The sequence below is a fragment of the Epinephelus lanceolatus genome, chromosome 14 (genome assembly GCF_041903045.1).
Source record: "Epinephelus lanceolatus isolate andai-2023 chromosome 14, ASM4190304v1, whole genome shotgun sequence".
Taxonomy (NCBI): Eukaryota; Metazoa; Chordata; class Actinopteri; order Perciformes; family Serranidae; genus Epinephelus; species Epinephelus lanceolatus.
This window is the reverse complement of record NC_135747.1, coordinates 37,895,244-37,910,416: the sequence shown is the minus strand read 5'-3', so window position 1 is coordinate 37,910,416 and position 15,173 is coordinate 37,895,244. Positions and strand designations below refer to the sequence as shown.

Genomic DNA, 15,173 nt, shown 5'->3' with positions numbered 1-15,173 from the left:
TTAATGCATTGTTGGATACTTTACAAAATTGGTCATTTAAACCACCCTTTTACTTCTTATACTTACCAATGGGATCCAGGGCCACCTGTGGATCTGTGGGAGCACTTGGTCTGCCAATGCCGGCCAGATTGACTGCCATGACTCTGAACTGGTACTCCAGACCTTCAGTCAGCCCAGTTACTTTGTGTTCCTTCATCTTCAAGGCAGCTGGACTCGCCCTCTTCCACAACATACTGTTCCTCTCCTTGAACTCAACATGGTAGCCTTAATGTAGCACAAAGGGAGGGAAAAACGAAATCCACATTAAGCTTGCATGCCACATACTCATTATATAGATATCAAACTTAAATAAGAAGCAAAGAGAAAATGGACAAAAGGTAGGTGAGGTGTTTAAGCTGACTGCACCTGTGATGGGAGATCCTCCAGTCTTTCTGGGGTCAGACCAGGCCAAGTAAGCAGAGTCGTGGCGCATGCTCATGACCTGAGGTGGAGGAGGAGCATCGGGAACATCTGTAGAAAAACAGTGATATTATTCATGAGCAGCTTAGTTCTTAAGTTCAGCACATTCAGCCTTTAAAATATCAGTCACTTACTGAATGGATGTTTAGCAACAATGGGGTCAGACTTGAGTCCCTCTCCAACACCATACTTGTTCTCAGCACAGACTCTGAAGATGTACTCTGTGCCCTCATGGAGACCAGTCACCCTAAAGGTGTTTTCCTCCACAGCAGAGGACACAGTGACCCACATGTTGGTGATGAAGTCCCTCTTTTCCAGGATGTAGTTTGTGATCTCTGAGCCACCATCATCCTTAGGAGTGGCCCACTTCAGCGTAGCACCATCAGCAGCAACATCTTTGAACTTAATAGGTCCAATAGGGATGCCAGGTTTACCCACCACCCTGAGAGGAGACAGAGGATTGAATTTTTTTTGCCACAATATTTTTATTCATTTTCCAACATTATAAGATACAGCCTCTTTTCATTCATACAGTGTTTGCAAACATAAAGGCCTGCTGCATTATCACAAAACAACAACAACAACAACAACAAAAACATACTCAAACACACACACAAAACAAACAAACAAAAAAAACAAAACAGTCATGCTCCTGTTCAAGCCAGTAGAAATCTCCAAATGGCATGTCTCAAAATAGTACTCATAAAATGGAGTATATTCATTGTGACATATGTGAAATCCAGATGTCTAGAAGAAAAAAGAAATTGCAAAACAATGTTTTGAAAAGAAATTATAAACTTGAAAACTGCATCGTCCATGGAACCTACTCACTCACGTCATGTTAAATCTAAAGCCTTTACATAATCTATGAAGGGTCCCCATATAAATTCAAACACATGCTGTTTGGCCTTTAATATGTAAGTTGTTCTCTCTAATGGGAAACTTGATAACATCTGCCTTGTCCACTGAGTAATACTTGGTCTATAAATCCATTTCCATAATAAGGCAATACATTTTTTTGCATTGAGCAAGCTGAGATCTATAAATGCTCGTTCATATTTACTGTAATTATGTTTCTTTGGATATAAGCCCATGAGGAAAAGTTTAGGATCCAGTAAAATCTGTTTTGAAATTACCTTCTCCATCACAACTCTTACCTCTTCCCAGAACATGTTAACCTTTGTACATTGCCAAATACAATGGAACAAAGTCCCTCTGTTTTCTGTACATTTTGTACATATATCCGGTATATTTGGGTCAAACCGGTTTAAGTCCACTGGTGCCAAATAAGTCCGCATTAACCATTTATATTGTATTAATTTCAGACGTGTATTTATAGATTTGATATAAGCGCCAGTGCAAGCTGCTTCCCAATCTTCCTCTGAAATTTCAAGCTGCAAGTTTTCCTTCCAGGCTTTCAATTTAGACTGTGAGTTTTCAGGTGAGTAAGATGACAACAGATTGTAAAGTTCTGATATGATACCTTTTCTCAACTTGTCCTTTATCATGCTTTTTTCCAGAAGTGAATATAAAGGCCAGAGGATTGAATTTTTATTTTTGTTACTTATTTATACACAGCCAGTAATACATGAATATGACTGAGACCAGCATTGCGTTTCAGAAAGTTGTATTCTCTGAAATTACATGATCCTGTTACAGTTTGATTTCTACCTGATGAAGATGGTGGACTCCTTGGTTCCAGCACTGTTCCTCAGGGTGATACAGTACTTGGAAGCATCACTCCTCTGGCAGTCCCTGATCATGAGGGTGGTATTAACTGCAGAAGACTCTGCGCACACTCGGCCGGTGTCTGTCAAGTCTTCGTCATCTCCCTTCTTCCAGGTGACCTTGGGTGGAGGTTTGCCAACAATTGGGATCTTCAGACGGACGGTGCTGCCCTCCTTGGCAATGTAGCACATGTTGGGCAGCTCCCTCAAGTCACAGTTGGGAGGAACTGCAGAGAGAAGGATTGAGTATTTTAAAACTCTACTTAAAACAACGTGCAAACTCTCTTAGATTGTTTCTATGTAAGTTTTATCAATATGACACGATAAAAAAAATGTGGTTCCTGCACATACTTCTTTACCTCTGCATTGATTTCTTTTTTAAAAAGTTCAGTCTCAAAGACCTTACTCAAGACATGAATATGTATTTCTCAATATGCACAGTCACTTACTGATCTGGTCTTTGGCAACCACCTTCAGCTCCTTGGGAGAACCTTCTCCTGAGTCATTGACAGCCTTGACTCTGTAGGTGTACTCTCTGTCCTCCACCAGGTCCTTGGCACTGTACTGCATGTTCTTGGACCTCATGAGTTCCTTGTACTTGTCTTCACCATTGAGAACCTCCAGCACATAGCAGATGATGCGGCTGCCACCATCGCTGAGGGGTTTCTTCCAGCTCAGGGTGCAAGAGTCCTTGGTGACAAGCAGGGTCTTGAAGTCGATGACAGGCCCAGGCTCCTCTGGAAAGGTAAAATGAGTACAGTGAGTACATTTGAAAGAACAAAAAAAAAAAAAAACACAAGGTCAAGCACAAAATCTGTTATCATCAAACCAACCAGATGCCTTGACAGAGTCGGCTGTCTCACAACGCTCTCCAGCGCCAAGCTTGTTAACTGCTGACACCCTGAAGCAGTAGGACCGCCCGGCATCCAGGTCTGGCACGTCGAAGGATGTCTTGGTACAGTCTTTGGAGACAATGGACCAGGCCTTCCTCTCAGTGTCACGCTTCTCCACGATGTAGTGGGTGATTTCAGAGCCACCATCCATCAGTGGAGTGTCCCAGTAGATGGAGGCACTGTCCTTGTTTGCCTCTTTCACCATCAGGTTGACTGGTGGTCCGGGAGTATCTGGAGAGATACAACAACATTTTATGACAGTGTCTCTTAAAATAATGACCTAAACCCCAAACAGATATTTTTTAACCTGTTTCAGATCAATCCAAACTCGAGTGACTAATCCCTCACCCTCTACAGTGTACAACCAATGCTAACAAATTGAGATGAATGCATTTACTTAATGAAGAAATAATGAAAGTTGTTCACTCACCAAGAACCTTGACAACAATGGTGTACATCTTAATGCCAGCCAAGCTCTCCAGACTCAGAATGTATTTGCCAGCATCATATCTGTTGACATTCTCTACAATCACTGTTGTGTCAAAGTTGGTGGATTTCATGATGAGGCCCTGGCGGTCCTTGATGTTGGTGTTCATCTTTGCCCAGGTGCTCTTGGGGATGGGAGTGCCCTTGATGGAGGCATGCAGCCTCATGACAGCACCAGCACGTAGCTCAAGACCCTCCTTCAGCTCTGCACTTAGCTCTGCCTCAGGAGGAACTGCATGAGCACGCACAGGGAATAGTTTTATGAGTGACACACTGTGAGGAAAGACTCTTATGATGTATTATTACAGCTGCAAAGGCCTAATGGAGCAGAATACTGCTCAGTCTGTGGTCTTTTATACTAAAAACATCAATAAAAAGATACATTTTGCTCAGGAATACAAATACTTAGTAACTCATCTGTCAGCCAGCACAGGATCCTTTCATTCAAACATCAGAGTGAGTGATCTGGGCTAAAATGACGATAGCCATCTAAAATGATTTGGTTCATTTTCATCCAGTCTCGGCCATAATCCAGCTAACTATTAACAAAATGCACTTTTCCAGTTTTGGGTCAGTTTTAAGTTACTGAATATCCAAGTTGTATTTTGTATACTTTATGTTGATGATACTTTATTTTACTTTCACTCACTGTCTTGGAGATTTAAAATAAATGCAGCTAAAGAAACTAAATTCATACGTACTCATGATGTCCTTGGCAACATGTGTGCCGGGTACTTCAACTGGTTCGCTGAAGCCAACCTTGTTGACAGCAGTGATGCGGCACTGGTACTCGGACTTGTGTATGAGGTTCTGGATGACGTAGTTGGTCTCCTGCAGGTTCCTGGGGACATTGCAGCGGATCCAGTCTGTGGTGTCAGTCCTCTTGACCTCCACCAAGTATCCAATGATGGGGCTTCCGCCATTGTTGGCAGGGGCGGTCCAAGCAAGGCTGATGGTGCTGTGGGTGGTGTTTGTCACATTGGGGTTAACAACGGGGCCAGGAGGAGCTGGGGAAGAGCACATTTACCCAGGTTAATTTACATACAGAGAGTCTTTACTTTATGTGAGTGACAGTGCCTGTATTATTTAATTAAGACAGAACAATGCAAAGTTTTCTGAGGTTCTGGGACTTACTGAGAGGATTCTGTGCAATGGCGCCAGTGGAGGGCTCGCTGGGTTTGCCAACCCCTGCCACATTGACAGCACTGACTCTGAACTCGTACTCAGCTCCCTCTTTGAGGCCTGTAACTTCAAGGCTCCTCTCTGTTATGGGCTTCCTGTTCAGCTTGGTCCAACTCAGCTCCTTGGTCTCTTTCTTTTCCAGCATGTAGCCCAGGATGGGGGACTTTCCATCATCGGCAGGCTCCTTCCAGCTCACAGTCATACGATCCTTGGCCGCGTTGGTGATCACTGGTGCCTCGCAAGGGCCAGGAACAGCTGGAAGTGACATGGCAGTTTAGGTTTTAGTTTAGATACTAAGAGTACATTTCAGGTTTGAAACATGCAATCAAATCTGGACTCTCTGTGACATAAAGCTTTAGATGCAGAACAGAATATGCAATGAGACAGTAAGATGGTTTGGTGTAGCTGCTCCTGTCATACATACATCACATTATTGGATCCAGTTTAAACCTTGGCACTGATTGCTAATGTTTTTCATTACCATTGGTGTTGTTATGCAATATGCAGAGAAAACTCTGGTAATGACTCACTGAATGGGTTCTTGGCGATGACAGGGTTGGTGATGAGGGGGTCACCAACTCCCCACGTGTTCTCAGCACGGATTCGGAACTGGTACTCGTGACCCTCAATTAGCTTCTCCACATTGAACTCATGAATGTCTCCCTTGATCTTGGAGGAGACCTGGGCCCAGTTTGCTCTGCTGGTCTCACGCTTGTCCACGATGTAGTTGGTAATGATAGCGCCACCGTCCTTCAGAGGAGGCTCCCAGGACACCTTGATACTGGTGGCAAACACTTCAACATATTTGGCACTGGCAGGAGGGCCAGGCACATCTGATGGGGCACAAAATAATAGAATATTAATTTAATGTGAATACAGCTTCTCAACTGTGAAAAACCTTTAACTTAAATTTGGTACAATCTGAACAGGCATCCCAGAAGAAAAGATAAAAAGTACTCACCCAGGACTATGACCTGGATTTCGGCAGTCTTGGAGCCGCTAGCATTCTCTGCCACGATGGAGTAGGTTGCTGTGTGCTCCTTGGTGACCCCTGCCATCTCCAGCTGGAAGTGATGCCTCTGATGGGTGATGACCTGGCCTTCACCTGATTTCAGGTTGTCATCCCCTCTCTTCCATGTCACTTTGGGCATAGGCTTTCCAAATACCTCAGCCTCCAGGACGATTGTGGTTCCGGCCTTTACCTTTAAACCTTTCTGCATCTTGGCGTTGAGCTCCAGCCTCGGTGGAACTGTGTGTGCAAAGATTAGATAAAGAAATGCTATGACTCAGATGTGTGAGAGACATTTCAAAGTCACAAGCTTCTGGCAGCAAAGCTGAAATACAGTAACATTGTTTTTGTGGTGACTGGTTTATAAGCCTGGTCATAAGAGTGTAAAACCACTCACCGTTCTCGGCACAGACCAAGACAGGGTCTGTGGGCTCAGAGGGTTTGCTCAAGTTCACAGCAGTTTTGGCGATGACTCTAAACTGGTACTGCAAATCTCTCTCTAGACCAGTCACCGTATACTCCTCCCTTGGGACATTCTGGCTGCTGGTGTTGCATCGTATCCAGGTGTCTCCTGGCACCTGCATGGCCTCAACATAGTATCCAATGATCTTGCTGCCACCGTCATTTTTGGGACGCGTCCAGACCAGAGTAACGGAGTTCTTGGTTACATCCAAGACTTCAGGTTTACCTGGAGTGTCTGTCGCACAAAGAAACAAAAGTAAGGACACAAAATTGAATGAAATCAAGCTTGTTGCTTGGGTGTTGTTGCACAGGCAGCAAACGTACCAACAGGTGTTCTAGCAGTGACAAAGTCAGTCTTCTTGCTTGGTTTGCCCTGGCCAGCACGGTTGATGGCGGACACTCTAAACGTGTATTCCAGGCCCTCGATAAGGCCAGCACACGGGTACTCAGTGGTGCGGACAACGGTGTCATTGGCCTTCACCCACAGCAGGCTGTTCCTCTCCTTACGTTCAATGTAGTAACCTGTGATGGGACTGCCGCCATCGCTCTCAGGCGTATCCCAAGCAACGAACATACAGTCCTTGTTGGTCTTGTTAATGCGGCAGTTGAGGGGCTCACTAGGAACGTCTAGTGATACAAAACAAATAAAATTAACATTGTAACTTTAGACAGAATCTCACATCTGAAGATAATCAAAGACTGCACTGTGGAAACACTAGTATTTTACTTAAACTTACCGAAGGGGAACTTTGCAACCATCCTGTCAGACTGAATGGGGTCTGACACTCCATAGCGGTTCTCAGCACGGATACGGAACACATACTCCTTTCCGGGGATGAGCTTTCCAAGCCTGCAACTGGTTTTCTGACCAGAAGAGGTAGCAGTTACCCAGTCGCCTCTACTCACATCACATTTCTCTACCACGTAGTTGGTGATATTGCTGCCTCCGTCCTCCAGTGGTTTGTTCCAGGACAGGGAGCAGGCATCAGAGTCGATATCGCTGATCTCCACTGGGCCTTCAGGAGGACCAGGAATGTCTGAAACACAGAAAAGTGTTAATATGAAGAATCTTTGTCATGCCAAATAATTCTGCCAATAATTTTATCTTCTACGTTTTTTCATCATATTATCTTAATCACGTGTGACACAGACCTCTAATGATAATCTTCAGGGACTCGACAACCTTTGCAGAGCTGTTCTCAGCCGCCAGGCTGTACTCTCCACTGTCTGTCCTTGACACGTCTTTGATGATCAGGACGCACAGGTTGCCAGACTGGTGCACGGCCAGACGGCTGGATGGGACCACTGCGACCTCGCCACGCATCCACTTGCATGTTGGAGACGGTCTTCCGGAAACCAGTGCCTCCACTCTGAGCTTGGCTCCTGCTCTGGCGCTCACTGTCTCTGGCATGACGATCTTTGGCTCCACTGTGGGTGTGGACATGAGAATTTGACTCATTAGAATGTAGAGAATATAGAGTGAAGCTGAGAGCAGCCTTGAGATAATAAATATGGTCATATGTAGTGTTGTCCCTATATATTACTGTTATCACCTACACTTACTATTATTATAATTTCAAAATAATGCAACAATCAAGTCACTATCATGAGATAACTGGACATTACAAACCACTAGCCTATCATGGGATAGTGGCTAAAACTATTTCATAATGTGTCTTGATCTGTCATTAATCTGAGGTAAAAACATACACATCTGTTCCTTGATCTCGACTGGCTGCCTGGTCTCGGTGAACAAGCTCTGGCCCATGATGTTCTTCGCAGCCACTCTGAATCTGTACCTCTTGCCCTCCTTCAGGCCGCTGATGCTGATTGTCAAACCTTTCACCGTTGTGTAGGCGTTCCACAGCTCCTTTTCAGGTTCTGCCTTCTCCTCCTCTACCACTGGAGGCGGTGGAGGTGGAGGAGGAGCCCCCTCTCCCCCCGGAACCTGTGACAAATTCAGGGTCAGACAAAGTCTGTTAGATCATTATATCTGTAAACTGAAGTAAGGTTAGTTTATTTAGCACTTGCATTTTAATTTGATTGACTGAAGTACTTATGATAACAGAACAGAAGGCAATTTAAAGATCTTTGAGGAAAATTTGATTGCAGCAGCCAGAGAAGAATCAGTTTGATTACATGACAAACCTCCACAGGTGCTTTAGGCTCTGGAGGAGGTTTGACCTCAATGTATTCAACAACATAACCATCAATCTTGGCACCGCCGTCCCTTAAGGGCTTCACCCAGCCGACAACAGCACTGTTCTTAGTGATCTCCAGAACCTCGATCTTCTGACAAGGATCAGGCTTACCTGAAAAAGTGAGTTAGACAGGTGTGTTGTAATGACTGATGATAAAGAAAAGAGACATCTGAGCACAGTGGGTGGCTGTGAGCTGAGCTCTGAGTTCTGGAGTCACATTGTGTGACTAAGATACGATACGTACTGACAGGATCAGAGGCCACGTAGGAAGTGGGTGACACCCTGGGGACTCCAGAGCCATACTCATTAACAGCCATGACTCTGAAGTAGTACTCAGTGCCTGGCACCAGACCGGTGACTTTGAAGGGAATCTTATCCTTCGCAACTTCGGCTTTGACGGTTGCCCAGGTCTTGCGGTCAATCTCGCGCTTCTCAACAATGTAGTGAGTGACCTCGCTGCCACCGTCAACCTCTGGAGGAGTCCAGGACATCATGGCGGATGTCTGTGTGATGTCGGTAACTTCCAGATTCATCACAGGTCCTGGAGTGTCTGTCAGGAAAAACAGGCGATGGCATTTTGTTTGGATTCAGCTGAAACTCAGTATTTTGGTGGAATTATGAACTTTTTATGACTGTCGGCTGCAACCAAGTTGAACAGCTACATCACTGGAAGAAAACCAGGACCTACCCAGAACCTTAACATTAACAAACACAGCCTTCTCTCCGGCTGGACTCTGTAGCGTCAGGCAGTATTTGCCAGAGTCATTGCGGGTGCTGTCGGGGATGATTAGGAAGGTCATGGTATCAATGAGGTCGACTTTTCCCTTCCTGACCACGTTGTCAATGCCCATTCTTCTCCATGTGACTTTGGGAGCTGGTCTACCTCTGATGGTGGCACATAGTCTGATGGGACAGCCGGCTCTCACCGTCAGGCCCTGCTTCAGGTTGGCATCCAAGTCAATCTCTGGTGCCTCTGTTGGAAGAAACAGCACAGGGGTCAGCTTGATGTTGCAAGAAGAGATCACATCTTAATATTAACCTGTACTTCCTCTCCCCATTTTATGATGAGGAGTTACTAGTAGGTCATCAACCATAAAAGTGATTAAAAGTTCTCACCTAGAATCTCCCTGGGGATCACTGCGCCCTCCAGGTCACAGGGCAGGCTCATGCCCACCTGGTTCTGAGCTGACACTCTGAATTCATATATAAGCTTCTCATCTAGACTTGTGACTGTGAACTCGCACACGACCAGCTGTGCGGCCACGTTGCACCTCTTCCACCCATCGTCTCCTTTCTTGGCACTTCCCTGCACCCTCATCTCCACAACGTAGCCAATGATGGGAGCTCCACCATCTGATACAGGCTTGGTCCAGCCCAGAGTGATGGTGGACTTGGTGCTGTCCGTGACCTTCAAGTTGGTAGGAGGTGCAGGAGGCTCTGTAAGAAGAAGGGTGTCTGATGATTAAGCTGTGAATGTTCTCTGAAGTAATCCCACTATGAATATTTCTTGATTAACAGATGAACACAATGAAATAATTATTTTTGGTTACATACCAACTGCGTCCTTGGCAGTGATGGCACGTGAGGGCTTGCTTGGACTGCCAATGCCAACTTCATTGACAGCCTTGACTCTGTACTGGTAGTCATGGAGGGGCAGGAGTCCAGTAACTGTGAAACGAGTTGAAGGAATTGGATCCTTGTTGACAGGAGACCACCTAACGGCATGCTCTTCCCTCTTCTCCAACAGATAACCTGTGACTGGCTTTCCGCCATCTCTCTCGGGTTCTGACCACTGCACAGTCATCTCCTCCTTGGCAATCTTAGTGACTTCTGGTGCCTCGGGAGCGCCAGGCACATTGAACTGGGTGCCAGCAACAATGGCTTCACTCTGCACTGCAGGTCCAGGACCCATCTTATTCTCAGCACGAACTCTGAAGATATACTCATTACCCTCGATAAGACGGGTGACATTAGCTTTATTGGTGATGACAGCGTTGGAGTGGACTGACCACACTCCTCTCTTGGTCTCACATTTCTCAATAATGTAGTTGTAGATATCGCAGCCACCATCATCTTCTGGAACTTCCCAGGCCAAATGGCACCTGTCGATGGTGATACCAGACACCTTGAGATCCCTGACAGGTCCAGGTCTATCCAGTACGTTGACCTTAGCGTGGGCAGTGCTGGTTCCTGCACTGTTGGAGGCAGTAACAACATATTTTCCACTGTCAGTTCGTTTGGCGCCAGTAATCAGCAGCTTTGAGAAGTCAACACCAGTTTCGATCTGAAGCCTGGGGCCCCTCTTCATCTCCTCTGTGCTGTCATCTTTGGTCCATTTGATATCAGGCTGGGGTTTGCCCTTAACTGTTGCCTCGATAGGAATGGAGTCTCCTGCCTTGACCACGAGTGTTGCATCTAGTTTAATCTTGACTTCAGGTTCCACAAGCTCTTCCTTCACCAGGACTTCAGCTGTGGTCACCCAGTTGCTCTCACCTCCTTCGTTCTTTGTCTGAACTCTGAACTGGTAGATCTGGTTTTCAATGCACCTGTCAGCCATGAAGTAAGTCTCCTTGATAGCACCCTTGTGAAGCCTCTCCCACTCCTCAGCCTCCTTTGGCTTCTTCTCAACATGATAAGCCAGGTTACGGCTACCACCATCATTGTCTGGCTTCTTCCACTTGAGGAAGCAGAAGGTCTTGCCGATCTCAGAGATGTGGAAGTCATTGGGTTCACCAGGCTTCTCAACGGGATCGACTGCCAACACAGCTTGTTTTGTCTCAGTGGGTGGACCAGCACCAATCTTGTTTTCTGCACTGACACGGAAGAAGTACTCGCAGCCTTCAGTAAGAGGGGCCTTCAACAGGCGCTTGGTGCAGTCATTGGAGACCAAAGTCCATCCTCTCTGGCTGGGCTGACGGCTCTCAATAATGTACTGAGTGATCTCACTGCCTCCATTGTCCTCAGGATTCTCCCAGGACACCATGCAGGACTTCTTGGTCACGTAGGCCACTTTCAGGTTCTGGCAAGGTCCTGGTGTGTCAAGGACATTGACAATGATGGTTGCCTGTGCCTGTCCACTACTGTTCTTGGCGAGAATGGCGTATTTACCGTAGTCTGACCTGACTGCATCATTGATAACCAATTCACACAGAGGATAGTTGTTGTTAAGCTGAGTGCGCTTGTCCCGGGATAAGGCTCTGGCATCCTTGGTCCATGTGATCTCTGGGTCAGGTCTGCCTTTCACCCTGGTTATTAAACTTATGATCTGACCTGCCCTGACTGTCAGAGAGTCGCGGCATGACACGTCAACAACAACCTCAGGGGGCACCAGGATATCCTTTGCTAAGATAGTCTTAGCCAGCTCCCTGGGTTCACTGTCTCCAACCTTATTGGTGGCTCTGATGCGGACTCTGTACTCCATTCCTTCCATGAGGCCTGGAACTCTGTGGGCACACATCTTGATGAGGTCCTTGTTGATTCTGTCCCACTTGGCAGATCCTGACTTCTGAATCTCAACCACATAGCCCAGAATGGGACTGCCACCGTCTCGGGTAGGCTTGGTCCAGCAGATGTCAGCATAGGACTTGCTCCAGTCCTTAAGTTTAAGATTGCCGGGGGGTCCAGGTTTGGTGATGGCACGAGCAGCTTTGACAGGGTCAGAGTTGGGAGAAGGCTCGCTTATACCAGCAACATTTTCAGCAAACACTCTGAACTCATAGCTGTTGCCTTCAAACAGACCTGAGACTCTGTATCTGAGGTCCAGCACCGGAGTTTTGTTGACGCGGATCCACTTTCCTGTCATTTCTCTGCGTTCAACCACATATCCACTGATAGGGCTGCCGCCATCATAGTCAGGCAGGGGCCATTCTACTGTCACAGCATTCTCAGTGATATCAGAGCACACTGGCAGACCTGGAGGACCAGGAGGGTTAAACATGTGCTTTGCAATAGTGGGAGGACTCTCAAGTGGTGCGCCGATGCCAATCTTGTTTTCTGCTCGGACACGGACTATGTACTCACGGCCCTTCTCCAGCCTGGACACCTTGGCCTTGGTGCTGGTGCCGCCAGAGCTAACTACAGACCAGGGCTCCCATGACTTCTTCACATCCCTCTTTTCCACCACGTAGTTGGTGATGGGTGTGCCACCGTCATCCTTGGGTGCCCTCCATTGGATCATCATGTGATCAGGGGTGACCTCCAAGATATTGATAGGTCCGAGGGGTGGACCTGGAAGATCCAGCACGGTGACATGCAGGGCAACAGTCTTGTTGCCTGAAGGATTGGTCACAGTGAGGACGTACTCTCCAGTGTCTCCTCGCTGGCTCTCAGGGATACCAAGGGTGGTGGAGGATCCAACAGTCTCAATGTGATAGCGTCCCTCGGATATGATTTCCTTGTTATCGGACATCCATTTGGGAGTAGGAGTGGGGATGCCTGTCATCTTGGCTGGAAGGGCAATAGGACTGCCAGCTTTGACAACAAGACCCTCAATAAGCTTCACATCAACTTCAATAGTTGGTGGTACTAAAAGAGAACAAAATAGTAACAACATTAGGACGTTTTTCATGAGCGTAAATGAGAAGAGAAACAACATCTGCAATAAGAAATGACTCCTTCTTACATGTCTTTTCCTGGCAGGTGATGGGTACGCTGGTGTCAGGACGGCTCACGCCGATTGCATTCTGAGCCTTGACCCTGAAGCGGTAAGTCTTGCCCTCCACCAGACCAGTGACGTGGGCGTGCTCGTTGCTGACGGTCTTGAAGGTGACCCAGTCTGTCTGGCCCTCTTCCTGGTGCTCCACAATGAAGCCAGTGATATCACTTCCTCCGGTTCGGTCGGGCCACTCCCATGCCAGCCACACTTCGGTCTTCTCTGCATCAGTGTGGTGCAGGTTTTTGGGTGGGCCAGGAGGATCTGAAATGGTACAGGGATAGAACAATTTATTGCTGATTATTGGTAGATTAGATTTAAATTGCAGACTTGGAGATGAGGTGGCAAAAAACTGTCGACAAACTCTTTCACATCTAACCTAACTTCAAGTAACTCTTTAAGTTTGTTCCATGGCAAAGTGAAAAAACATCAACAGTGTACTGATGTTATTTGAAAGTACAGACACACTGTTGTGAATGATATTCTGTACAGTCAGTAAGAGTGAAGCCTTCAGGATCTGTAAGCTCCACAATTTACACAAAATGAAAAAAGTCATGATTTTTCAGAGGAAAATCAGACAATGTAATTCTGTCTTTTACTCACAGAGTGGATCAACGGCCTTGATGGGTGTCTTGGTCACCACGTAGTCGCTCCTGCCAAACTGGTTCTCAGCAGCAACCCTAAATAGGTACTGGATTCCCTCCATCAGGTACATGGCCATCAGACTCAGTTTCTTATTGGCTGCAGAGACCGGCACCCACTGCTCGGAGGCAACGTCCTTCTTCTCCACAATGTAGTGGGAAATGATGGCACCACCATTGTCCTCGGGAGCCTTCCATGTCAAGTAGGCCGACTCGCTTGTCACCTCAGAGACCACCAGATCTCTGGGAGGGGTAGGCTTGTCTGGTGGAAACAAATAAAATTCAAATATCGTCTTTACAAACTGTTTCATTCAGGACTGAAGAAATCCTGTATTTGTGTGGGTGGATGTTTCACTTACTCAGCACAAGCACAGAAACGGTTGCAGATTTCTTGCCAGCAGCATTCTCCACAGTGATGGTAAAGTCTCCAGAGTCTGGCCGGACACACTTGGGGATAAAGAGTTTGCTGCTGCTGGTGGTGACAGCGACAGTGATGTGAGAAGGAACGTCACCGTCGTTCTTCTTCCAGCTGACGGTGGGTTGTGGCACACCTTTAAAGGTGGCGCTCAAGGTGATGTCAGTGCCCAGCATGGCCAGGTGGTCTCGTGCCATGTTGGCGTCCAGCATCAACTCTGGTGCCTCTGTGGAGGGAAAATGGAAATCAAATGAATGAATTTAGCATATGTAGAATGTCTGCATACATTGGCCAAAAACTACAGGTCAGTAAAGTTGTTCTAAATGTCAGCATTGATAGAGTCTGACGCCTTTTGTCTTATTGAGCTGAAAAAAAAAAAATGCCATGCATAACAGATAAAGAACAGTTACAAATGAGCCCCTTACCCAGTCTGTCATGGACTGTGATGGTCTCTTTGACATAAGCTGGGTCAGATTTGCCAGCGGCATTGACGGTGAAGATCCTAAAGGCATACTCATGTTTGTCGAGCAGGCCCGTCACCACATAGTGGAGGTCGGGGCACTGCTCCGGGGTCTCATTGGCTGGAATCCACTCCACAGCACCGGGCTTCTGATACTCGACGAGGTAGCCAAAGATGCGACCCTTCCCGTCATGGCGGGGCAACTTCCACCTCAAGCTGACAGAGTCCTTGGTCTTATCGTAGGCCTCGGGGGTCACTGGAGGGCTGGGACGCACTGTGAAGACAAAATATCCCAGACTGTAAATAATATGGGCAAAAACACTGGCAGCCAGTCCTAATTGTGGTAGAAAAGATGGACGCAAGTATTATTTCACTCTTAGAATCATCATATCTTCAGGAGGTGGGATGTTGTTTTATCAATCAATCATTTCTTCATTAACTGTAGTTTTTGGTAAAGTTGCTTCTATTGTTTTACAAATTGAACCCACCACAGACTCAGTTTATTCACTGAACCATCAGTGATGTTGATGGTAGCTCCAGGCTCTGATTGGCTCCATCTCTGGCTTTACTGGAGGCATGCGTCATAG

General features: G+C 46.6%; 1 protein-coding gene across 4 annotated transcripts in view; it reads right to left on the bottom strand.

Moving 5' to 3' along the window:
* ttn.1 (titin, tandem duplicate 1) overlaps positions 1-15,173 on the bottom strand; it is a 135,137-nt gene that overhangs the window by 47,517 nt on the left and 72,447 nt on the right. For all 4 annotated transcript variants that reach the window (XM_078174667.1, XM_078174668.1, XM_078174669.1 and 1 more), the window contains 25 exons: positions 14,552-14,860; positions 14,071-14,352; positions 13,674-13,973; positions 13,041-13,334; positions 9,974-12,943; positions 9,536-9,856; positions 9,108-9,392; positions 8,664-8,969; positions 8,367-8,530; positions 7,929-8,166; positions 7,371-7,646; positions 6,956-7,255; positions 6,543-6,845; positions 6,154-6,453; positions 5,709-5,996; positions 5,278-5,580; positions 4,700-5,002; positions 4,267-4,572; positions 3,510-3,797; positions 3,020-3,310; positions 2,636-2,923; positions 2,131-2,413; positions 594-901; positions 406-510; positions 67-264 (listed from right to left, as the gene is read on the bottom strand). In XM_078174667.1, the coding sequence (XP_078030793.1) occupies positions 67-264; positions 406-510; positions 594-901; positions 2,131-2,413; positions 2,636-2,923; positions 3,020-3,310; positions 3,510-3,797; positions 4,267-4,572; positions 4,700-5,002; positions 5,278-5,580; positions 5,709-5,996; positions 6,154-6,453; positions 6,543-6,845; positions 6,956-7,255; positions 7,371-7,646; positions 7,929-8,166; positions 8,367-8,530; positions 8,664-8,969; positions 9,108-9,392; positions 9,536-9,856; positions 9,974-12,943; positions 13,041-13,334; positions 13,674-13,973; positions 14,071-14,352; positions 14,552-14,860 (9,609 nt within the window). The remainder of the gene's footprint in view (positions 1-66; positions 265-405; positions 511-593; positions 902-2,130; positions 2,414-2,635; positions 2,924-3,019; positions 3,311-3,509; positions 3,798-4,266; positions 4,573-4,699; positions 5,003-5,277; positions 5,581-5,708; positions 5,997-6,153; positions 6,454-6,542; positions 6,846-6,955; positions 7,256-7,370; positions 7,647-7,928; positions 8,167-8,366; positions 8,531-8,663; positions 8,970-9,107; positions 9,393-9,535; positions 9,857-9,973; positions 12,944-13,040; positions 13,335-13,673; positions 13,974-14,070; positions 14,353-14,551; positions 14,861-15,173) is intronic.